Source organism: Mytilus trossulus, chromosome 9 (genome assembly GCF_036588685.1).
Source record: "Mytilus trossulus isolate FHL-02 chromosome 9, PNRI_Mtr1.1.1.hap1, whole genome shotgun sequence".
In the NCBI taxonomy this organism is placed as follows: domain Eukaryota; kingdom Metazoa; phylum Mollusca; class Bivalvia; order Mytilida; family Mytilidae; genus Mytilus; species Mytilus trossulus.
The window spans coordinates 17,793,615-17,817,972 of record NC_086381.1 but is presented as its reverse complement, the minus strand read 5'-3'; the positions used below and the strand labels follow the sequence as shown (position 1 = coordinate 17,817,972).

The following is a 24,358-nucleotide window of genomic DNA, read 5'->3' as shown; positions in this document are numbered from 1 at the left end:
TTGGTTAAGAGTTTTAAGCCAAAATCAACATTTTACTCCTATGTTCTATTTTTAACTATGGCGGCCTTCTTGATTGGTTGACAAGGTCACCGCACACATTTTTTAAACTAGATACCTCAATGATGATTATGGCCAAGTATTGTTAGATTTGGGCCAGTAGTTTAAAAGGAGAAGATTTTTGTAAAAGATTAGAAATTACAAAGAATTGGTAAAAAAATGACTACAAAAGGCAATAACTCCTGAAGTGGTCAACTGACCATTTTAGTCACATTAACTTATTTGTAGATCTGACTTTGAGGAACATTATTGCTGTTTACACTTTATCCCTATCTATAATTATAATCAAGATAATAGCCCAAAAACGATGTATTTTCCTTAAAATTGCCAATTCCAGGGCAGCAACCCAACAACTGGTTGTCCGATTTGTCTGATAAACAATTTCACCCCGTGTCAGATTTGCTCTGAATGCTTTGGTTATAAGCCTAAATCTACATTTTAACCCCTATGTTCTATTTTTAGCCATGACAGCCATCTTGGTTGGTCATCAACTAGATACCCAATGATAATTGTGGCCAAGTTTGGTTGAATTTGGGTTATTAGTTTCAGAGAAGATTTTGGTAAAAGCTAACGCCAACAGAGGACGACGTCGGACACAAAGTGATGAGAAATGTATACGGGTAGAATTTTTTGTAGTGGAGACTCAGACAAGACCAATACGGCCTACTGCATTTCTCTCGATGACCATTGGTAAAAGAAATTTACAGTGAGATTTTGTCTTAAATATCAATGGGTTATTCATTTAAGAATTTAAAAATCAATCAGAATTACAACATCATTTACCTTTGTCTACAAATTTTATGTATGCTTGCAAATCACCGGCCTTCTTGTTAAACTTTTTCATTTCAAACTTCAGGTTTGCAATTTTGAAATCTTCTGGATTGTCAACAACACTGTATCCAGAAGAACAAATTGTCATAATCTGTAGCTTATAATTGCCCTGAAAATATTCATTAACTTTCTTCATCCAGTAGACACCAGTAGACTTGATTGGCACTGTAATAGATATCTTCCCAGATAATATGTCTTCTGATGTAGGGAAAACTCTTTTCACAGCTGTTTCATACTTATCCAAAATTTGGATTTGTAACTGCACTTGTATATCCTATAAAATTAATAAAGAAAAAAATGAAAGACACTTTCATGCAAGGTTTGTTGTACGAGTATTCCCTATACATGTACTATAGGAGAAAATTTGGAAGATTTGGATATGCAATATCGATTTTACATCAGATACAAATCTAGGACTTTACAGTACTTCCTAATATAATAGATGACTGTATAAAAATGACCCGGCTGATATACATGTAATAGTGAAAAATGGATATTAGGTACAAAAATGTATCATCATGATCATCATCACATCATTGTCAAAATCCAGTAGAAAAATGACAAATTATGATAAGAAATTAAGGAAAAATGAGCTGGCCCAGATTTGAAAGATACTGAAGAGGATTATGAATTTATAAATAAATGTGAGTATCTTTGTTTTTGTGATTGTGTTGCTCACCTTGTCAGAAAATTGTGTTAATGAGCTTGTTGGAAAGAATTGGTTTTTCTAAATTATTTCAGGCATGCAGAAAGCTTCAATTGATGTTGACCCATACTGGCATTTCCCATTATGAAGTTATAAAGGAGATGTAGGATATATTGCTTTTAGATATTTAAAATAATTCAATCGGTTGAAACAGCCTAGGTGATTATAATCAGATCTTGTGGTTTGACTTATCATTGAGCTTAGGTACTAAGTTTGAAGAAGTTGTTACAGCAACTTCATCAAAAAGGACTTTAACGTGATACCAGACAAAAAAAATGACAAAAGGATACCTAGAGGGACACACAGAACGAAACATATAACTCACCTCTAATATCAAAGGTGATGCATAAAAAGTTATCAAATACTAAACCACCAAAATATTTTACCTCTTTTATCTCTTTCATCTTCAAATCTGGCTTCACGCAGCTTTTTTTAGGTGGTGAAGCTTCAGATTTGTTAGTGAGAAATCGTTTTCTCAAAGCTTCCAGACTTTTGCTGCCATCTACAAAAAGGAAATAAATCTATATCCTGGCCAAATGATTTCTGATTTTGGTTTGGTTTAAACAGAAAAAAACAAAAAATTCCCTCTGATGTCGGTTCGCAGGGTTAAAGTTTCAAAATCATTTATGATTTATATTATTTCTAATCTGTTCATATTCGACAAAATTATATTCCAAAAAAAATGAACTAAAAACTAAATTTACCTTGAATTACCACAGAAAAGCAGTCAAAATCACTATTCATGATGGCTTTTCATGCAATTAAATGAATGATTAGTCATGTTAGGATAATTCTATAAGCATAGTAAACAACAGTAGGAAAGAAAATGAAGCTGGTGTTCAAATGATAAGTAAAGAGCTGCTAAACTAATGCCTCCTAAATGGTAATGGAGATGAATTCTATATTTTGCTGATATGTAAAAATGAAAACATTGTGTCATTTTAAAAGAAACAATCACATACCTATGTACTACACAGCTCATCCGAGCTCGTCAAGTTTGAATGTTTACTGTCTTATTGTTATACTGAACTATACAAAATTCAATTTTTAAAAGCTTTCATCAGAACAGCAAAAACAATTTTTTGAATTATGTCATATCCAACTATATATATATAATAACAAAAAATTTGCGAAAAGCAAATTTACAGATCTTACATTGTTGGAACATCCCATGCTACTGAGATATTGTGACACCAAATCGCCTGCACTGTAGCCGTCCCGCTAGACAAGACAACCACCTGGGCTTCATAAAAATGAAACTTACGGTGAACGGGTGTGACCTTTCCGCGCCAGTTTTAATCTAGCGTCGTACTAAAGTACATTATATATAAGGCATAAAGAAGTTATTCTTACAGATCAGCTAAATTATCTGTAGTAAAGCAAATAATTATATTCATAAGTACGTCTGAGTCAGTGACAACTCTTCAACCGATTTATCCATCGGATCACCAGCAGTGATGGTGATACATGGCTGTGTAAATAATGTATATATATACAACTTGTCTAGACATCAACCCAGCAATGTTAGATCTGTAAATTTGCTTTGCATTATCACTGTGGGAATCTAAAGAGCTATGAAATGACTTTAATAATAATCATCTGTCATGTTATTTACATTGTATTGTATTTTTGACCTTATGGTACACTTTTATATGTGTGTCTGAGTAATTTCTAATAAATCTTATCAAATCATACTTTCATTTAGGTACAAAATATGTGTACATGTATCGTTCTTTGACCTGAAATTGTTATCTTTTACATTCATGACTAGAGACTTGGAGAGTTGTCTCATTGGCACTCATACCACATCTTTTTATATCTTTATAAAATTTTATAGCAGTGAACCTCCTTAATAATTAAAAAAGAGTCTGTATCTAGAATCAATTCAGATTAAATGTCATATAGGAAAAGTCTGTCAGGAATATCAATTCAATCTTGCCTATCATTTCTTTGCAAGGCTCATCCGGCATTGCTTTTATGGCCAAGTTTTTTTTGGGGGGTCCAATCAGTTCATTTCAAAGTGGGTCTCATTGGGGTCTAAGCGTGACGTGGGATTGCCAATTATTTGTAAGCGTGACACATGACAGTCAAATTATTGTGTCCTGAAAACGGGAAATGAGGTCTTGCGGGACCCGAGAAATGACAAAACTAGCTCACCTTGGTCTATGTGAATATTAAACAAAGGAAGCAGATGGATTCATGACAAAATTGTGTTTTGGTGATGGTGATATATTTGTACATCTTACTTTACTGAACATTCTTGCTGCTTACAATTATCACTATCTATAATGAACTTGGCCTAGTAGTATCTGTGGAAAATGTTACCAGTAGTAAAAATTTAATAATTTTAGGAAAATTGTTTAAAATTGACTATAATGGGCAATAACTCCTTAGGGGTCAACCAATAATTTTGGTCATACTGACTTATTTGTAAATCTTACTTTGCTGAACATTACTGCTGTTTACAGTTTATCTCTATCTATAATAGTATTCAAGATAATAAACAAAAACAGCATAATTTCCCAAAAATTACCAATTCAGGGGCAGCAACCCAACAACTGGTTGTCTGATTCATCTGCAAATTTCAGGGCAGATAGATCTTGACCTGATAAACAATTTTATCCAATGTCAGATTTGCTCTAAATGCTTTGGTTTTTTAGTTATAAGCCAAAAAACTGCATTTTACCCCTATGTTCTATTTGTAGCCATGGTGGCCATCTTGGTTGGTATGGCTGGTCACACCACACATTTTTTAAACTAGATACCCCAATGATGATTGTGGCAAAGTTTGGTTTAATTTGGCCCAGCAGTTACAGAGGAGAAGATTTTTGTAAAAGTTAACGACGACAGACGCCAAGTGATGAGAATTGCTTACGTATATAGTGTAAGCGGGTTAGGGGAATATGACAAAACAGTAAGCGAGGTCCAGGATTGGAACCCACCGATGAGACCCCCTTCAAAAGTCTATAACCAACTTAACTAGAGCCTCTAAAGAGCCTGTGTCGCTCAACTTGGTCTATGTGAATATTAAACAAAGGACGCAGATGGATTCACAACAAATTGTTAAAAATTGACTATAAAGGACAATAACTTAGACCATTTTGGTCATGTTGACTTATTCTTAGGTCTTATTTTGCTGACTATTATTGCTGTTTACAGTTTACCTCTATCTATAATAATATTTAAGATAATAACCAAAAACAGCAAAATTTCCCTAAAATTACCAATTCAGGGGCAGCAACCCAACAATGGGTTGTTGGATTCACCTGAAAATTTCCGGACAGATAGATCTTGACCTGATAAATAATTTCACTCCTTGTCAGATTTCCTCTAAATGCTTTGGTTTTTGAGTTATAAGCCAAAAACTGCCTTTTACCCAGGTCCCCTATGTTCTATTTTTAGCAATGGCGGCCATCTTGGTTGGTTGGCCGGGTCACGCCACACTTTTTAAATTAGATATCCCAATGATGATTGTAGCAAAGTTTGGTTTAATTTGGCCCTGTAGTTTCAGAGGAGAAGATTTTTGTAAAAGTTAACGATGCTGGAGGCCAAGTGATGAGAAAAGCTCACTTGGACTTTTAGGCCAGGTGAGCTAAAAACAGGTATGAAATATACTCATTTTTGGTGGATTTGAACAAATGTCTGTATACAAATGATATAGGCCCATATCATTTCAAAGATGATTCATTTCACATTTTGCACATGCTTAACAAGACAGTCTAGCACACTTCAGCATAAGTCTACAAACCTGACGATAATTCGGTTGGCATTAAGCTTTCACATTCTGCAAGAAAAACATTTAAATAAATATTAAGTTAAATGAGTGGTCCTACACAGTCCCGTTAATTTGCCAACCTAATTACTGTATTTGATCATATGAACATTTAAAAAATACAAATTTATTTACACAATAACCATGATACAGTTAGGCCACTCAAATTAAATTTCTTATTGTTAAGGTTTTTAAAATTCAAAAATTGGGGCGAGCCATTTGAAATTTTTTATAAAAAAATATTTAATTTCCTAATTTTTAAGGCAAAGCTGGAACCCATTGGTGGCCTTTGGCTGTCATGCTGTTGTCTATTCTGTGGTAGGGTTGTTGTCTCTTTGCCACATGCATTCCTCATTTCCATTCTCAATTTTATATGGTAATATTTAAATTTTATTTATCACTTGTATTTTGATTTTTTTTTTAATTTATGAAGTACTTTTTCCCTGTTCACCAAGAAATAATTGAATAATAAGATGTGGTATATGTATGTGTGCCATTGAGAAAATTACCCATCCAAGTCATAGTCAAGTAAGGAACAACCCCTTATTGTTATTGTTATAAATAGCCTTTGAAGAGGGGTCAATTTAAGTTTTGGTAAAAAACCGCTTTTAAGTACTAACATGACTGAAGGGATCATCAGACACTATATATATCTGGTATCAAATGGTCTACTTTTCAAAGAATTTTATAATATATCTGGACTTTAACATGTATAATTTTCTTTTATATTATTCAAAATAACATGAATAAGTGGACTCCTCTTTTAAAAAGTTACCCCCCTTATAAGTTTTTCTATTATCTTTTCTACAACAGTAAAATGGCCCTTTCATGAGGAAGGGTTGTTCCCAACCTGATAATAACAAATACATATTACATGTATGGCATGTTTTACAAGGCTTTGACCAGACCAAACAGAAAGCTATAAGGGACTCCAAAATTACTAGTGTAAACAATTCAGAAAGAAATTATATAGTACATATGCAGCAGGTATGGATAATTTTGTTCCGCCACATATATAGAGGATCCAAGGACCCTGTCTCACTCAGCTGATGTTGTTATATACAATTGATGCATAAAATAATGGATAGTTTTGCAAAATAGTGTCAGAGATATAAATTGAAACTGCATTTCCCCCTTAAGTTCTGTTGTAAGCCATGACTGCCATGTTGTTTAACATTATTGAAATTTAAAAAGCTTTGGCTGAATGGTTCATGAGTACATGCAACAAAATCAATGGAAATACAATTTTTCACTATCACAAGAACCATAACTCCTGATCAGAAAAAGTGAAAATCACAATTTTATTAAGATTGACCTCAATTTTGTCATCAGTAACAAGATATTGAAATTGGAAAAGCTTTGGTTGAACGGTTCATGAGTGATTACACAGACACGACTGGAAACATCATTTAACCATTTTTCAAGAACCATAACTCCTGAACAGGAAAAGTCAAAATTGCAATTATTGATCTTGACCCCATTTTGTTGTCAGTGACAACATATTATAATTTTTAAAAAAATACACAGACAGATTATTGCTGTTTACAGTGTTTCTCTATCTATGATGTCTATATTCAAGATAAATTTCCTTAATTATTGTTATATACAAAATTATTAATTCATGGTCAGCAAACAAGAAACAAATTGTTTGATTCCTATCAAAATTTTAAGATAGAGAGTTTTATTTTCACCTACTGTCAAATTTGCTCTAAATGCTGAACTTTCAGAGGTATAAGCCAAAAAACTACTTCGTCGATACACCTGCATTGCTGCAATATTGCTCAAAGAACTTTAAAGGTATCGTCTGAAAACTGGAAAATCCCATTTTTTTTAATGTCTATGGTAATTAATTTACATACAAATGTCTTTTCATGTGTTCAAATAAACCTATTAAAGCCAGGTGAGCAATTCGGGTTCTTCAGAACATTTAGTTTTGTTTTGTAACGAAAGATTTCAGAAACGCTGAATGTTTTGTTCATGTAATATGTTAACATGTACATATTCGTGATATTCTATCTGTCCAATTAAAAAAAAAACAATTTCATCATGTGATTTTAACATGTATACAGGAATAATAAATGTTGAATTATGACTTTGTGAATCGACATGCACTTATTAAACACATGTGTATACATGGTATATATCTCTTACCTGATGATGTGGGGGCTGATGATGTGACAGACTTGCCACAATTTGTGCAAAAGTGTGCACTTTTGGCAAGATTTTCCCCACAGTGTTGGCAGTACATTGTAACTGAAACATAAATTAAAACATACAATCTGATGTACAGTAGTTGTCGTTTGTTTATGTAATATACACATGTTTCTCGTTTTGTTTATATAGATTAGACCGTTGGTTTTCCCGTTTGAATGGTTTTACACTAGTAATTTTGGGGCCCTTTATAGCTTGTTGTTCGGTGTGAGTCAATGCTCCATGTTGAAGGCCGTACTTTAACCTATAATATGGTTTACTTTTTAAATTGTTACTTGGATGGAGAGTTGTCTCATCGGCACTCACACCACATCTTCCTCTATCTATACAATTGTATGACTATGTCATGGTTAAATTAAATTTTTTAAGTTGTAACATGTAATTGTTAAATGTGTTACCTTCGTTAAATAAAGAATTTTATCATTATTATTAAAGTCAAGGAACATCATAACTTGATCTGTAACTTGTCCCATTCCAATCAAAGGCATGGACATTTGAAAGGGGCCAAGTGATTTCATTGTAAAAACTCAGGCCCCCCTTTTGAGAAAAAAAAATGTTTATCATATAGGGAATCACTGAAGCATTACGCATGCCGGCCACCTTTATGAAAATTTCTAGATTTGCCCCTGGGGACATAGAGTTGGTGACCCGACCCCCCTTTTGAGAATGGCTGGATCTGCCCGGGAAAATGCTGTGGCCATGAAACTTAATTATGTTTACAAAATTGTAAGAGATAGCCGGACAAACAAAATTATGCATCTTAATTAGATCATCTTACCACAGGAGTTTGAAATCCTATCAATAAGGGATTTCATTACGGACGAACAGACGAACGGACAGTATATATACACCCAACCTCTATTTTGTTACGGGGGCTTAAAAAATATCAATTCGCTTACGCACACACTTACAAAATATGTACATGCATACTTACTATATAGTCTGCACGTGCTTGCGTGTGTAAGTTTTCCAGTTGTAAAAAAACACCTACATATCTCAAAGTTTCTTGATATAATGAGCCAAAATATGCAAATCTAGAGAGCTTCGAATGTATTTCTCTGTCCCGCGCACGTTCCGCGTCTGCATTTTATGATAATAATCGTCGGTGAAATTTTAAAAGCCGAAGATTATAAAAAGCCGTAGATTTTTAAAGAGCCGAAGATTTTGAAAAGCCGTAGATTTTGAAAAGCCGAAGATTTTGAAAAGCCGTAGATATTGAAAAGGCAAACATTTTGAAAAGCCGAAGATTTTGAAAAGCCGAATATATTGAAAAGCCGAAGATTTTGAAAAGCCGAAGATATTGAAAAGCCGAAGATTTTGGAAAGCCGAAGATATTGAAAAGCCGAAGATTTTGAAAAGCCGAAGATATTGAAAAGCCGAAGATTTTGAAAAGCCGAAGATATTGAAAAGCCGAAGATTTTGAAAAGCCGAATATATTGAAAAGCCGAAGATTTTGAAAAGCCGAAGATTTTGAAAAGCCGAAGATATTGAAAAGCCGAAGATTTTGAAAAGCCGAAGATTTTGAAAAGCCGACGATTTTGAAAAGCCGTAGATTTTGAAAAGCCGTAGATTTTGAAAAGCCGAAGATTTTAAAAAGCCGTAGATTTTGAAAAGCCGAAGATTTTGAAAAGCCGGAGATTTTGAAAAGCCGAAGATTTTGAAAAGCCGTAGATTTTGAAAAGCCGAAGATTTTGAAAAGTTGGAGATTGTAGAATTTATAATAATCGGCGGGATTGTCAAAGCCGAAGATTTATTTGTATCCATGTATTTCCAAGGGGAAAAAATAATAATAATAATAATAATCGGGGGGTTCACTGTGGCTTTCCATAATTTCCCTTTGCAATGCTTATTTTCTTTTTTTATATTCTGTATTTTTTTACAGAGTGCGTCTTGTTCCAAAACTCTGAAATCTTAAATTCTTGCAATTTCATTTTCTAGAATGTAATTTCTTTCTGTGTTTCCCTGCCTTTCTAAATGTTTTTAAGAAATTAATTGCTATCACCATGATATGTAAAATGTACATGTGTGTTATCGATATTACAAATTTTGATTTAGGAGGCTTGATATAGCATGTGTAGCATGTATAAGTAACTCGGATAATATTGACCAATATAAACATGATATAAACTTACGGTTGCATTAAAAACTGTAAATGTTCCCAACCCAATAACAGGGTATTTTGCACCACTAGGAAGTGTAAAGTATTTAGGTATTTCCGCAGCCATGATTTCTCTACACTTAACCTGAAGTATAGATAACAGTTTGTATATCAATTCTCTTATCAGAATAGATCATACCTCGTTTACAATATGTTTACACTGGGAGATAAATATAGACTTTTAAAATGTTGATTAAGTTTCTTTCTTGGGAAATAAAGAATTCGAAATTTTAGACAATCAAACTAAAGTGATCAATGTCTAGTTTAAATAAACTTTTAAAAAACATTTTCGGGGCTTTTGTAGATTTTCTCATTGTCAAAGGTCGTACGGTCACCATAGGTTTTTGTACGCCATTTGATTTCTGTAATTTTGTTAATCCTGTGCATTTTATTGTTTAATTATTGGGAATAATAATTCAATCTTATTTGTTTTTGTATTTTTTTATCTTCTTTTTAAACTTCAAACAGGGTATAGTATATACGATGATCATATAAACATTTCAAAATGTGCCGGTATGTGACTAAAAAAGCAAATAGGATAAAATTCAACAATTGGAATAAATCTTGCAAACCAGGGGTATAGTTTGCCGGCCTCAATGGTCGAGAGACCCGCGGTAGCTCGCCCGCGTCTAACATGCGCCTCCTCGATGAAAAAAAATCACAGTTATACGGTGATTTGCTGTTGCGTCAATTTGCATTTTATTTGCTTCAAAAAAAATTCTTTCATTTTCGCTGCAAACCATATTACACTTGCGCCACATAAGTAACATTTCATTTACAGGTCAACACAGGTAAATAGTATAAAAATAGATTCATTCTAGAACACAGTTTTTTTGTTTCCCAATAACACATATATTCATCATAAATAAAACAATGCACCATAAAACCAAAATACAAGCACTATACACTGATAAGAGACATGACAATGTTAAAAAACAGAGTGACTGACGTGATTATGAAACCCACAAGAAAGCACTATAAAATGTGTTTGGCTTTGCCCCAAGAATTCTTTTAAATTTATAACCAAAAAATGTACGCATTCGTACAGTTGCAAAATATAATATAAGTGTTATTCTGTCACGTCGATTTTGAAAATAAATGTTGACTTGCATATTGTATAAGCAATATTCTATCGTATTTTTGCAATCAAACACAATTTACCTTATCTGAGCTTCTATAGTTGTGTGTAGTAACCTGTATGGTCACTCAGTATTTAAACTTTTCCCGTATGTTAATAATGTTTTCTGTAAACATGGTAAAATGGCGCAAACATAGTTTCAATTTTTGGCGCAACCAAGGGCGCAATTGAAATATGACCTTTAAGTGCAAATAATTACAATAGATGTATGTTTCATTATAATACTTTATTCTAATTTGCTAATTGCACATCACGTGTTATTCCTCCAGCCGAATTGTATCCTCAATAAAACTTAGCATCCATTATAACACGTGGTCCCACAATAGAGTGCACAGGTGAATTAAATAAAAAAAAAAACAATATAAAATTCGTGTTTTCATGATAAAAGCTAAAAAATGTAATTATAAGTATCGAATGCTTCTTTTTGTAACTTCACTGTAGGGTTGTAAAAGCGTTGACCGTGCGTACATTTTTTCCGCGCTTCATACAAAATGTACTCCGGTCAACGCTTTTACCATGTGTTTACACCCCAATGAAGTTACAAAAAGAAGCATTCAATTCTTAAATGAAAAATTAAATTTTGTAATAATTGGCGCCCCGGACTTTTGGATACAGAAATGATTAAAATGTGAACATCAGCCAACAATATTCTCTCCCAAAAGTGTAGCCTACAGTAGTTGTCGTTTGTTTATGTAATATATACGTGTTTCTCGTTTTGTTTATATAGATTATACCGTTGGTTTTCCCGTTTGAATGGTTTTACACTAGTAATTTTGGGGCCCTTTATAGCTTGTTGTTCGGTGTGAGCCAAGGCTCCGTGTTGAAGGCCGTACTTTAAACTATAATGGTTTACTTTTTAAATTGTTACTTGGAAGGAGAGTTGTCTCATTGGCACTCACACCACATCTACCTATATCTTCTTATTTGAGTTTAATCCTTTCTTAAAATTGACAAATTTAAACGTCATGTTGACACTCAAAATTGACAAATGATAAAATTATCAAGATCTGCAAAAATACAGTCATCGGCTTTAACGATTTGGTTTATTTGAGAGAAAAAAATTCAATGACTTGAAAAGGTATTTTATTTTTTGGTAAGCGTAATTAACTATATATGTTCCGGACCATATGAGTATTTGGACCATACGCGTATGGTCATGACCATAGAGGTATATACTCATATGGTCCGACCATTCACCGTAGACACATCGGAGTGACACAGGACCCAAGAAAAGCTATGGTACTGTGTTGACTTAAGTGTCACCCTACACATAATGATGCGAGAAAACTAGCTTTGACTCCAATATTTAATGTTATTTGAATTGTAAATAATACAATTGCATGTAGCAATCATTGTTATTTTATAAAGTTTTCTCACGCATATTATTGAAAAATATACCTCTATGGTCCAAATACTCATATGGTCCGGCCCGTTAATAACCAAACGAGTATATACCCATATGGTCCGACCATACGCGTACGGTCGGACCATACGCGTATGGTCGGACCATATGAGTATACGCATATGGTCATGACCACACTGCAAATATTGCGGACGCCTGACGCGTCTAGACGCGTTCCATTTTTAAACACAATATGTTCAGTTATTAACATTCGTGTTCCACATTGAACGCCAGCGTTAAAGAATATAACACATTGTGTTCAGTCTTTGAACGCACATGTTCAAGACAAGTGTTCTAAATTAAACACTAGAAATGTTCTAATATTGTAATGGGGAGTGAAACAATATTTCATCGCTTCAGAGTCAAACAGACGATGAATAAGGGTGATTCGCACTATAATTTGACGATAAATGTATGTTAGCTGTATCAACATAAGCAAATTATAGTTTGGTAAAAAAAAAATGAAAGAGCGTATTTATATAAGCGTGCAAATGATTGATTTTTAGTATAAATCTTCTTTCTAAAGGAGATCAAAGGACTTAAGTTCTTTGGGTATATTTTTTTACAATGTAAATGTGTAAATGCTCATGAAAACGTTGCTATTGTAACAGCGTTCTGGCGTCGAACATGATGCGTTCAAATTTACCATTTCCCCCGAACGCCATGTGTTCCAAACATGCCCGCGTACATAACAGCGCGTGACGTATTTAATGTACCGGAAGTTTGGTTTTTGATCGTGATTGAAGAAGCTTCACTGAAGAAAATTACAGCAAAACTTGATTTAATAGGTATGTTTAATTATCTCTATTTATCACACATTTTTTTTAAGTATTAAATCAACAAATTTCTACTTTCACAGGACACACTGAAGTATAAATGGAAGTAGAACATTTTGTGTCAACACATAACGGTGCTGTTATGCCATAATTCGATTTAAAAAGTAGGAGGTTCGTTGAGAGAATATATTTAGATGATTATGCTATAAAAAAAACAAACCAATGTAAATTGATACGTAAATGTTTAATGATATCGTTGCTATTGTAAATGTGTTCTAGTCTCGAACATGAAACGTTCCAGCTAATCGTTTTCTCTGAACACCATGTGTTCCAATGTCAAGACAGAAGTTTGTAAAAAGGCATACTGCAACACTAATTTTAAATTTCTTATGTATATGTTATATTAATAGCTTTCTCATTCTTTTAAATCTTAGTATTTCATTTTAGCAAATGTCCACCGTTCATACATGTATTGTTATGTATTCTTATGTTACTTTTATAGGGTACAAACACAACTACAGTACTGAGGGGTAATTGTTCGTGCATACCTCGCCGAGAATGAAGAGAAAATTTCGCAGTTCAAGAGATGACTACTTATCCTGCACCATAAAAGTACTTTATGTAAGTTTAAGAATTTTAGGAGTGCCCATTGACCTCTTACAAGTTTTGTTATTGCAGATTTATCAATAAAATGTGCACCATTCACTGGAGTACATTATAATCCGAAAACTATTTGAGCTAAATTCGATATAATAACATCAATTTAAATTGGAATTATCGTATACAGATCATAAGTGAAATTACTTCATATCTTAAAAAAAAAAAAGGCAAAAGGTAGTTAGTTTCTAGAAATGTGAGCAGTTAGTTTAGTGACAAGTCTAACGACAAAGTTTTGCCTAAAACACCTATGAGCATTTGCTGGACACTTCCTACCATCTTTTTTTAAAAGCTATAGAACACGAGAGCCCATATACTTGAAAATGCATGTATACCACTCTTTAACAAATGTATCTTATCTAATAATGCTGACAAGTATAATGGAATTACAAAAACGAAATAAGAGTTTAATTCTAATTCTTAAGGAATATCGACATGATCCATAATTTGTTTACTCATACACTTTATATTTTATATTTTAGAACTCACAGTTGATGGATAACAAGGTTAAAGAGTAGTTATAACCCAAGGAGACGAATGTTCTAAAAAATGGAAGTTCAAAAGACGAATGTTCTAAAAAAAATGGCAGCTCAAAATCAGTAGACGACTAAAATCATGTTAAAAAGTACCTAAGGTAGCAGTGTTACATGTACACCGACTCGACTAGTAGCAGCATATACACAGGGTATTTTATGTTTGATATTGACTATCTGAGTGCTATGAAAGCTGTGGATCATCGAAAATATTGGTGATAAACGAGTCATTGACATAAGTATTTTGTAATTCAGGACTGTGCTTGACTTGAGAAGTTGCAAACGATGAGTTAAACTGTGTTCATAAGTCACTAAACTTTGTTGTTACATACTAATTTTAAATATGACGAACATTTTGTTTATGGTTAAATATTTTGACACATTAATTTTTGCAAATTACAAATGTTATATTTTTAACTTGTCTAACTTGTCATTTTAAAGTTGCTTCAATATTTCACATTGTATTGTACTTTTTTTTTTTTTAATTTTGCCCCTTTTAATCAATTAAAGATGTTTTTCATCAATTTAATTATTTGTTTTACAAGACCACAATAATGTTTCAGAGAATAGAACACTTTTTTCTGGAACATGTAAAATTGTGTTCCACTAATATACACTATGTGTTCTGGATCTTAACACATACTTCTGGAACACAGTCCGAGCGTTCCAGAAGTGTTACAAGGCTTGGAACGCGTAACGGCATACAAATTTGCTCACAAGGTCATGTTCCAGATTCAAACACTAGGCGTTCAAGGAGTACACACTATCCGATCAAGAATAACACACATAGCGTTCGAAGGATGCACACATGATGTTAAAAACTGGAACACCAAAGTTAATATTTAGAACACTGTTACGCGTTCCAGATTCAAACACTCGGCGTTCAAGGAGTACACACTATCCGTTCAAGAATAACACACATAGCGTTCGAAAGATGCACACATAATATTAAAAACTGGAACACCAATGTTAATATTTAGAACACTGTTACGCGTTCCAGAAGTGTTACAAAAGGGTGTTCAAAAAGTGTTCAGATTCTTAACACTTTTATTTACAGTGCATACGCGTATGGTCCAAATACTCATATGGTCCGGAACGTACACACACTTCTATAGCAAATAGATCGGAACTAAACACATTTATTTCTAAACTAAAAAAAACAGTTGTTGGCATGGCACGGGTTATGTTCTTCTCATATATTTTATGATAGTATGATACTAAACCCCTAACGGGAGGGATTGTACCTGATATTCATATGATGAAGACATAGTCTTTTAATCAGTTTAATTAAGGTCTGGAGCTGGCATGTCAGTAATTAACTGCTAGTTGTCTGTTGTTATTTATGTATAATTGTCATTTTATTTATTTTCTTTTGTTACATCTTTTGACATCGGACTCGGACTTCTCTTGAACTGAATTTTAATGTGCGTATTGTTATTCTTTTACGTTTCTACATTGGCTAGAGGTATAGGGGGAGGGTTGAGATCTCATAAACATGTTTAACCCCGCCGCAATTTTGCGCCTGTCCCAAGTCAGGAGCCTCTGGCCTTTGTTAGTCTTGTATGATTTTAAATTTTAGTTTCTTGTGTATAATTCGGAGTTTAGTATGACGTCCATTATCACTGTACTATTATGCATATTTTTAGGGGCCAGCTGAAGGACACCTACGGGTGCGGGAATTCTCGCTACATTGAAGACCCATTGGTTGCCTTCGGTTGTTGTTTGCTCTATGGTCGGGTGGTTGTCGCTTTGACATATTCACCATTTTCCTTTCTCAATTTTTGATGTTTATTGTCACCTAAGTTAATAATAAAGGAGCAGGGTTTTTTTTTTACTTTTTTTTTTAAATTTTCCTCTTTGAAACTACTTTTCGACAAATTTTAACCAAGCCCAAGTCATCATCATTCAATTTGGAGTATTTCGTTTTAAGTCAAATATGTCCGGTGACTCCGTCTTCCAATCTGCATGACCGAAATGGCTAAATAGTACAAATGTATATAGTTCAGTTGGATTGCCTTTCAAGGTCACAAACTAAGTTCACCATTGCATCACTATACTTTAATAAAGTTACAATCTTTGGTCATTTTTTTTTTTAAATTTTAAATTTTAAACATGAGGCATTGAGCCCTGTGAACTCCTGATTAACCATCAAATACTACTTTGTTTTTAAAGTCATCAAAGATAAATAAATGAAGTATATACAACAAAATCTCTATGAATATAAGATGAAAGTATGACTGAAACTACTTTTACTACATGTACATGAAAGATGTATCAACCAAGTCCGGAATAGCTCCATGGCCGAAACGATTTGTTTCTTTTTTGAGGTATTTAGTTAGATCAAAGTTCTTTTGTTTGGAGGCAAGAAAAAAATACAAAGCCACGGTGGCGAAAAACAGAGCAACGTCAACAATAAACCAACTAAGATGTATCAGATCACAGATTTTCAAAGTAAATAGCAAAAAGAAAAACGTTAATACTCTAAGAAATTCAACAATTATCAGACGTTCGTTCCAAGTCAAACATTCTAGCAGAATCATTAATGTAAAACACCCGGCATATAATTTCACTTTCTAACCAGGGCAGGTATCAGGTCCGCCTTAAAAACACATTGTCACCCTACAAGTTTGCCCACCGAGCCTGTTCGCAGCATGTATTTTCGTGTTCACCTCTATATGCTCTGGAATTCGGAGCTCCCTTCGAAAGCTGAGAGGTACAGTTCATTTTATATGGTATCGGGATCGTTCGCCCTGATTACATGTTCGCCCTAGGTTCGTTTGCACTGAGTTTGTTCGCCCTGATAGTCCGTTCGCCCTTGGTTTGTTCGCCCTATATTCATTTATGATATGTATATGTCACATCAATGAACGAAATATAATTATATATATGAAAATTTATGTATATCTATTAAAAGTTAAATACAGAAAATTTTCCAAATTTATATTAATTAAATAAAATTCTTGGCTGCATTGTTACACTTTATTTTATGATAACTTTTAATTACTGTTGATTGAATTTTGATTGCTGATTAGGTGTCATTTGAAACCTTTGATATCACTGATTGTTATATAAATTGTCTTTAATGGATTAATAATGAGAATAACATTTTTCTCAAATAAAATAGTCAGCTTGGATGGGTAAAATTCAGTTTGAAATATAAAATATAAAAAAAAGGATGGGTAAAAATACTAATGACAAGTGATCAATGTGCAGCAGTGTGACTGTGTTTTTGGTATTTGTTTCACTTAAAGTAATTCTATTTAGTTTTTTAAATATTCGTTTAGTCAATTAATGTGTGCGAAGTACAATTCGGAATTGATCTTGTTTTTAAATTGTTAAATGTATCAATAAAGTTAAATATATTAATAATTTAGTCATGTTAGTCTTTAGTTGTTTTATGTTAAATACTTTGTAGTCTTTGAATTCACAGAAACTTATCCTCGTAGCAGCAAGACAACAACTAAGTCTTCAGTTGTTTTACATTTAAAAATACAATGTAGTGCTGAAATTCTGAGAAACTTATTTCCTAATAGCAACCACAGAATACATCATAAATAAATATTTGGTGAATGTAAACTTCAACATATTCAATTACATACAAATAATTTAGTCTTCAGTTGTTTTACATTTAAAAATACAATGTAGTGCTGAAATTCACTAAGGATTTGAATAGTAACTATACAAATCCTTGAATTCACAGAAACTTATATTTCCTAGTAACGTAATTACATACAGATACAAACTTAGTCCTAAATACCTTGAAGTCACAATATCTTGTAGTCCTGAAATGTACTGAAACTGATAACCAAGTATAGCAGCTAGCTTTAGACAAGTTAACATGAAACATCGTAAATATTTGGCAAAATTGTAGACTGACTTCAACACATTCAATTATATACACACAACGCAACACTATACTGAAAAATAAAATCAGGGCGATCGGACTCAGGGCAAACAGGTATTAGATGGAGAGTTGTCTCATTGGCACTCACACCACATCTTCCTATATCTATTAGGGCGAACAGAAACTAGGGCGAACCAGAATCAGGGCAGAGGGACCCGGATTCATTTTATATCCTCATAGTTCTCGTATACATATGGGAAATAATTATTTCATGCTAGACTCAGGGTTTTAGCTAGGATTTTGAGGGCTTTAGTCACTTTTGCGCGTGATAAAAATCAGCCTTATTTTTAGTAGACTTGATATTGAGTAGAATTATTTGACAATTCAAGATACTTTCATAGCATTTGTTTATGTTATATGTTTCCTTAAGTTGACATGTTTATGGCCTAATTAACACCTTTGATGGTCTTTAATCTGTTGATCACTTTTTCTTGGGTTAATTAGTGTTGTTACATTGATTTGCACAGGTCAATGTTTTCTTTGCAATTTCCTTCAATCCAGACTACTTGTAACCTTCGTTTCTCATGTTTCTAAAGGCTTTTATTTTTCAATTTTTTTTTTTTAGAAAACTAAAATCCACGAATTTAAAAACCCACAAACATGTAAATATTGCTCAAACCACGAAAATTGATGCCCACGAATTAAAGTACTTTCACAGTAATGTGATCACGAGAAACACTGAATTTGATTGGCTGAACACGATTGTCTCCCTTGGACACAGTTCAAAATCAGGAACAATTAAAATTTTGTGTAAATTATTTTTTCAAAATCGTTTTTTAAAGTTTTTTTTATGATCACGATCGTGCAATCGTGTCAAAATGGTGTAATACACAACTAAATCATGAAAGTTGGCAGGTATGACAATGGAAAAGTGATTGTTGTATGATGTCAACAGTTCAAACAAGACAATTTCATTGGTCAGCCAGGAATAGCATTACAGTAACTTGACTGTTAGTGTTGCTATCCACCAATTGTAACTCATTCAAAATTTTGACCAAATTGCAATTTGTTTTATTAAACCAAATTGTTTAACTGGTCAGAATATTGAACAAATTGTTCACTGAGTCAAAATGAGAAAGTGCAAGGTGATAAAAAAAAACATACTTACAATCCTATAAGACTTTAACTCCACTTTAATGATGTTGTAAAAAATTCAGTCAATCAGTTTGTTTAGGTATATTAAAGTCATTACCATGCTTACGGTGAAATTGATATTTTGAATTGCTATAAAAATGTCCAAACTAAGCTTTCATATAGTTGTTCTTTCTAAAAGTATTCTATATTCATAAGAATCAGATATCATTTTAAATAAAACATCATACATGTATATTCCGGAATATATGTGTGATATAAAATATGCTATTGACATGATTGATAAGTTTTCATGGGGAGATAACCTAAAATATTATTCTTTTGAATAAAGACTTTTTGAAAGAAAAAAATATTATCTCCCCATGGAAACTTCCTACAAACATATTGCAATTTTACACATATTTTACTGGATATGAAATGTTTTAATTCACATAATGTCTGATTCTTATGAATACAAAAGACTTTTCGAAAGAAAAACTATATGAAAGCTTAGTTTGGACATTTTTTACTGCAATTCAAAATAACAAGTTTACATTAAGCATGATAATGACTATAATATACCTCATGATACAAACTGATAGATTTATTTTGTCACAATGTCATTAAAGTGGAGTTAAAGTCTTATAGGATTGTAAGTATGTTTTATTTTATCACCTTGCACTTTCACAACTTGACTTTGATTTTCTACAGCAGTTGGTTCAAATTTCTGACCAGTTGAACAATTTGGTTTAATAAAACAAATCGCAATTTGGTCAAAATTTTGAATGAGTTGCAATTGGTGGATAGCAACAGTACACTAACAGTCAAGTCACTGTAATTGATTGGTTGATTCTTGGTTGCTTAATGTCCAGTGGCAAATATTTCATGCATTTTCAGGATGAGAACAACTTCAAGTTCACAATAAATACAATAGGTAGGTCTTGTCATAATAAATGCCATTCTGGAAAGTAGTTGGGGAAATTTGGACAGCCACTGGAAAATAAGGGTAAATTGGATAGAAACAGAAATTTTTCCTTGCAACAGGCCATCTACAGACCCCTCGAAGAGTTGTTGCAAGGGTGCATGCAAAGAGAATGGCACTCTCTTTACATCTGATGTGACATCCTCATTCTGACCAGACGTAAACTGGAACTTGATACATCCCGCACAGCCTAACGAACACCCCACTTCAGCAAGCGATTTACTGTCAGTAGGGAGAAGACCAAGTTACCATATTTTTTCTCCAGTCACCCTTGCGGGTGAATAGTATTAAAGGTGTATTAAAACACCTTATCGCTATTCAAAAATCGGTACTGCTGGATCCACAAATCTGTTCTTCTTAAACTTTTGACTTCATACAACAATCACATTTCTGCTGTAAACTGGGTGACTGTGTCCATGGCCCAAGACTCCTAAAGTCCTTTAAAACAGGATGTTTTTGCATTACCAACATACATGTAGTGGTAAGTTTTGAATTAAGAAATAAATGTATTTAAGGAATAATATTGTGATTTATACTGCCTGCATTTAACATGTTCAAGATGTTTAAAAATACCTTTTGGTAAATTATTTCAATTTTTAATCCAAATCAACTTTTTTTCAGAGATTGGTGTTGGGCTAGCTGGATTTGGAATTGCCTTTCTATTGCTAGGAATTATGTTTTTCTTTGACAGAGGATTACTTGCCATTGGAAATGTAAGTTTTTGTAAAGCATGTATAGAGAGTATGGTACCTGCAAAAAAAACTGTGTAAAAATATCTGAACAACTCATTTCATTGTTTACCTTGACAGACATTTGAATAAGGAAAGTCTAAATTTACCTGCAAACAGAACAGCAAACATTATCTGTACATAAATTTAAAACAAAATTATTACAATGGATCTTTATTTAAAAGAAATACCATGAATACATGAACTTGATATATAACAGAAATCACAAAAAATAATGAACAGTGTAGTGGCGATATGAGATGTTCTAGCTATTTTCAAGTAAAACAGTACTATGAGTACCAACATCTGAAATTTCATTTATGGCCTTGTAAAATAAATTTGATGTTAAAAATAAATGTTCATTTGTAATTTTTATTATTTCTTTTCAGATTTTATTTATAGTTGGACTTTCTTTTGTGATAGGAATGGAAAGAACTGTGCGATTTTTCTTTCAAAAACATAAAATAAAAGCTACAAGTTTCTTTATAGGAGGAATATTTGTTGTATTATTAGGATTCCCAGTCATTGGGATGTGTGTAGAATTATATGGATTTTTCCTATTATTTAGGCAAGTATAATAATGTATAATTATCATGATTATGAATTAATGTTGATTGCTTGCTGGAGATGATACGAAAAATTTTAGTAACGCAATACAGTTGAGATGACCAATGATAATCACTATTTTACCTATGACGACAATACCATGTGCACCCTTAGTTTCTAGTGATAAATTTTCATTTCACTCAACAATGCTGAGAAAGGAAAGTTATCGCTCAGCTAGATCAAAGATTTCCTAAAATAGTGATAATACATTATAACGAGAAAAATAAAGGGTCATATACCATGTAATCAGTGTGCATAGAAATAAGAATATTTGCTATGAGTGCCAATGAGAGATAACTCTCCATCCAAGTCAAAATGAGTAAAGAGTAAACAATTATACATGTAGGTCAAAATATGTTCTTCAACATGGAGCCTTGTTTACAAAGAACAGCAAGCTATTAAGGGCGCCAAATGATAAGTGTAAAACATTTCAAACAGGAAAAGCAACCATGTATCCAGTGTGCACCTACAAATGTATATACAAAATGAGAAACGAGAAACACTTGTGAACTACATCTACAATTGACAACCACTGAACAACAGGTTCCTGACTTAGGATAGGTGCCAAAAAATATCTATCATATCTATTGGTTGTGTGCTCTTTTACAGAATTGAATATTGTAGCTACCATGATTAAATGTAAACTGATAAAACATATTTGACTACAATGTGAATCAGGTTTATAAGAATCCCACAATTAATTTGCTTTGAGAAAATTTTGCTAACAAGATTCCAGAGATGATACATCATGCAATATGTCTTACCAAAAACACAAAGAAAATGAAAATATTGGAGTATTTAACATCATGAACATGTTTAAAGTCATCAACTTTATATAGGTACTAATAGTGAACAATAATTCAAGATTGATTTGTTTGTTGTCAGATATGTTACTTTAAATTTGTATTTTATTTTTCTTTCAGTGGATTCTTCCCAGTAGTAATTAACTTTTTAAGAAGGGTACCAGTTATAGGAACAATTTTAAATTTACCTTATATTCGACAGGTAGGTTTTTTTAATTGGAGACTTTCTCCTAGAATTGAAAATCATGAAATATCTGTTTATTCAATCTAGAAATCAGGTTACCTTGCACCCTTACAAAATTATTGTTAATAATAGAGTAAGTGGACTAAATGTCAAACAGAATTCTCACAACACGGAATAGACAATAAACATTTAGAGGTCACTATACCGCATTCATCACCCAGCAAGTACCCACACTCATGACTGTATATTACAAATTATATATCTATCTTTGTCTTGTACAAAATGTATGGGGAAACAAGTTGTGAAAATGAATTTCAAACAGACAAGCACATTGCAAGCATGAAAAAAATGCCTAGGAGAAATCAGTTACTGACAGCTAGTTCAAAGTTCATAACAATTAATACAAAAATCATGCATGCAAGTCTAGAAGTGCCTGCTCCAAAAAGAAATGGTGTCAGATGAATTAAGAAATTAATAGATAAAAAAAAACTTATTTAAATTAGGCATACATTTTTGTAGATGCAAAAAAGGATATAACATCAGCTTTAATGAGCTTTTTTAAACCAATATATTCTCAGTCATAAATCTTAAATATGTCAGATTCACTTATTCTCAAATTTCACTTTTATGCAACTAAGATTTTTGCTTAGTTCATATTTTGTGGTTTTAGAATCCTGTTTTAATTTGCATAATGCATAAAAGAATATGTAGAGTAATATGCAAAATGAACAGCAACCTAACAACACAACATGCACAATAACAATAATTCTTAAAAAAAGACTTCATTGTATAAAACATAGCTTGAGAATTTCGAACTTGGTAATTTATATAATTTTCAAGACCATGTCAAATACTCACAAACAACATTCCATGTGGAAAGAACTGAAAAATTTCTTATAAAACTAAGGAATAAACAGATGAAATCAACATTTATTTATAATACTTTGATAAATCTTTAAAGATATTGGACATAGTACATATTCCTTTTTTCTCACATCTTCTTGAATTGTCTTCTGAAAATATATTATGAAGGAAACTATGAAAGAACTTCAAAAGACACTCAGGGCTCCAAACAAGTTTTCACACTTGTAATACCACATTTATATTATATTAATGGAGATCTATAGGGAACTGTTTCCCAAACCCCTTTCAATAAATGTCAGAATATCCCTTATAAGTGTTTATTGTTTGTTGATTGCAGGTTGCAGACAAACTTGGAGAGTCCAATTCAATGGTATAGTGAATTTTTGTTACTTTGTTAACAGTATTATCAGAAAGTGCCATTGTCAAGAACAAATAAGATCAGCATAATAATGAAGAAATTAACAAGAATGATCAAATTATGTAGAAAAACATATTGTGATTTTTACCAAAGAATACAGATTTTGAATTCCATCAAGACTCTGTGCAGCAAATACATGTAGAAATGCTCCACTTGTTGACAGCTTATTGAATGTTGAAACTTAAATGCATGATGAAGAAAATTAATCATCCTGTAGTTTAATGGTGTAGCATTATGCATCTGTAACTATTGTTGACCATTACACTAGACAAAAAGACTACTTTCAAATGTTTTATTGGAACAGAGATTGAACTCATTTATTTAATTTTAAAATTATTTTTGTGATCATATTTGACATATAGATTAGTTATTTTTTATAATTTGGTGCTTTAAAAATGTTTCAGAAATGATTGAAAGTATGTGTATATTAAAATGTTGATGCAAGCTATTCCTGATTGTATTCCTAAACTTGATACTGTATGAAAAGGGAATTCATTACTCAGAAAACTTACAATTCAATGCAGAATTAGCTACTTGTTAAAAAAAGACCTGGGGGG

At 32.6% G+C, this 24,358-nt stretch overlaps 3 protein-coding genes and 1 long non-coding RNA gene across 4 annotated transcripts in view; 2 read left to right on the top strand and 2 right to left on the bottom strand.

Annotated features, from left to right (window-relative positions):
- LOC134685227 (uncharacterized) overlaps positions 1–8,830 on the bottom strand; it is a 28,573-nt gene extending 19,743 nt beyond the window's left edge. The window contains exons 1-5 of the mRNA XM_063544747.1: positions 8,512–8,830; positions 7,518–7,619; positions 5,343–5,378; positions 1,981–2,096; positions 841–1,162 (exon numbers count right to left, since the gene is read on the bottom strand). Of these exons, the coding sequence (XP_063400817.1) occupies positions 841–1,162; positions 1,981–2,096; positions 5,343–5,378; positions 7,518–7,614 (571 nt within the window). The 5' untranslated portion in view covers positions 7,615–7,619; positions 8,512–8,830. The remainder of the gene's footprint in view (positions 1–840; positions 1,163–1,980; positions 2,097–5,342; positions 5,379–7,517; positions 7,620–8,511) is intronic.
- The window catches only part of LOC134685229 (1,5-anhydro-D-fructose reductase-like), a 75,010-nt gene extending 64,093 nt beyond the window's left edge, over positions 1–10,917 (bottom strand). The window contains exons 1-2 of the mRNA XM_063544750.1: positions 10,897–10,917; positions 9,710–9,820 (exon numbers count right to left, since the gene is read on the bottom strand). Of these exons, the coding sequence (XP_063400820.1) occupies positions 9,710–9,802 (93 nt within the window). The 5' untranslated portion in view covers positions 9,803–9,820; positions 10,897–10,917. The remainder of the gene's footprint in view (positions 1–9,709; positions 9,821–10,896) is intronic.
- Positions 10,918–12,961: 2,044 nt separating this feature from the next.
- Positions 12,962–14,300, top strand: LOC134683650 (uncharacterized). Its single transcript, XR_010101069.1, has 3 exons — positions 12,962–13,063; positions 13,554–13,672; positions 14,191–14,300. It is a non-coding gene; the product is annotated as an uncharacterized LOC134683650 (long non-coding RNA).
- A 2,281-nt stretch (positions 14,301–16,581) lies between these two features.
- Positions 16,582–23,914, top strand: LOC134685226 (vesicle transport protein GOT1B-like). The gene is made up of 5 exons (XM_063544746.1): positions 16,582–16,692; positions 20,820–20,911; positions 21,316–21,494; positions 22,456–22,537; positions 23,721–23,914. The coding sequence occupies exons 1-5, from the start codon at positions 16,668–16,670 to the stop codon at positions 23,757–23,759; spliced, it is 417 nt and encodes a 138-aa protein (XP_063400816.1). The 5' UTR covers positions 16,582–16,667; the 3' UTR covers positions 23,760–23,914.
- Positions 23,915–24,358: the final 444 nt, after the last annotated feature.

What these genes read in the sequence shown, in the direction of transcription:
- LOC134685226 (XM_063544746.1), top strand. Translation starts at nt 16,668, where the DNA reads ATGTATCAGATCACAGATTTTCAAA. An exon ending in GGATTTTTCCTATTATTTAG is followed by an intron (nt 21,495 to 22,455) that starts GCAAGTATAATA and finishes TTTTTCTTTCAG; the next exon opens with TGGATTCTTCCCAGTAGTAA. An exon ending in ATTTACCTTATATTCGACAG is followed by an intron (nt 22,538 to 23,720) that starts GTAGGTTTTTTT and finishes TGTTGATTGCAG; the next exon opens with GTTGCAGACAAACTTGGAGA.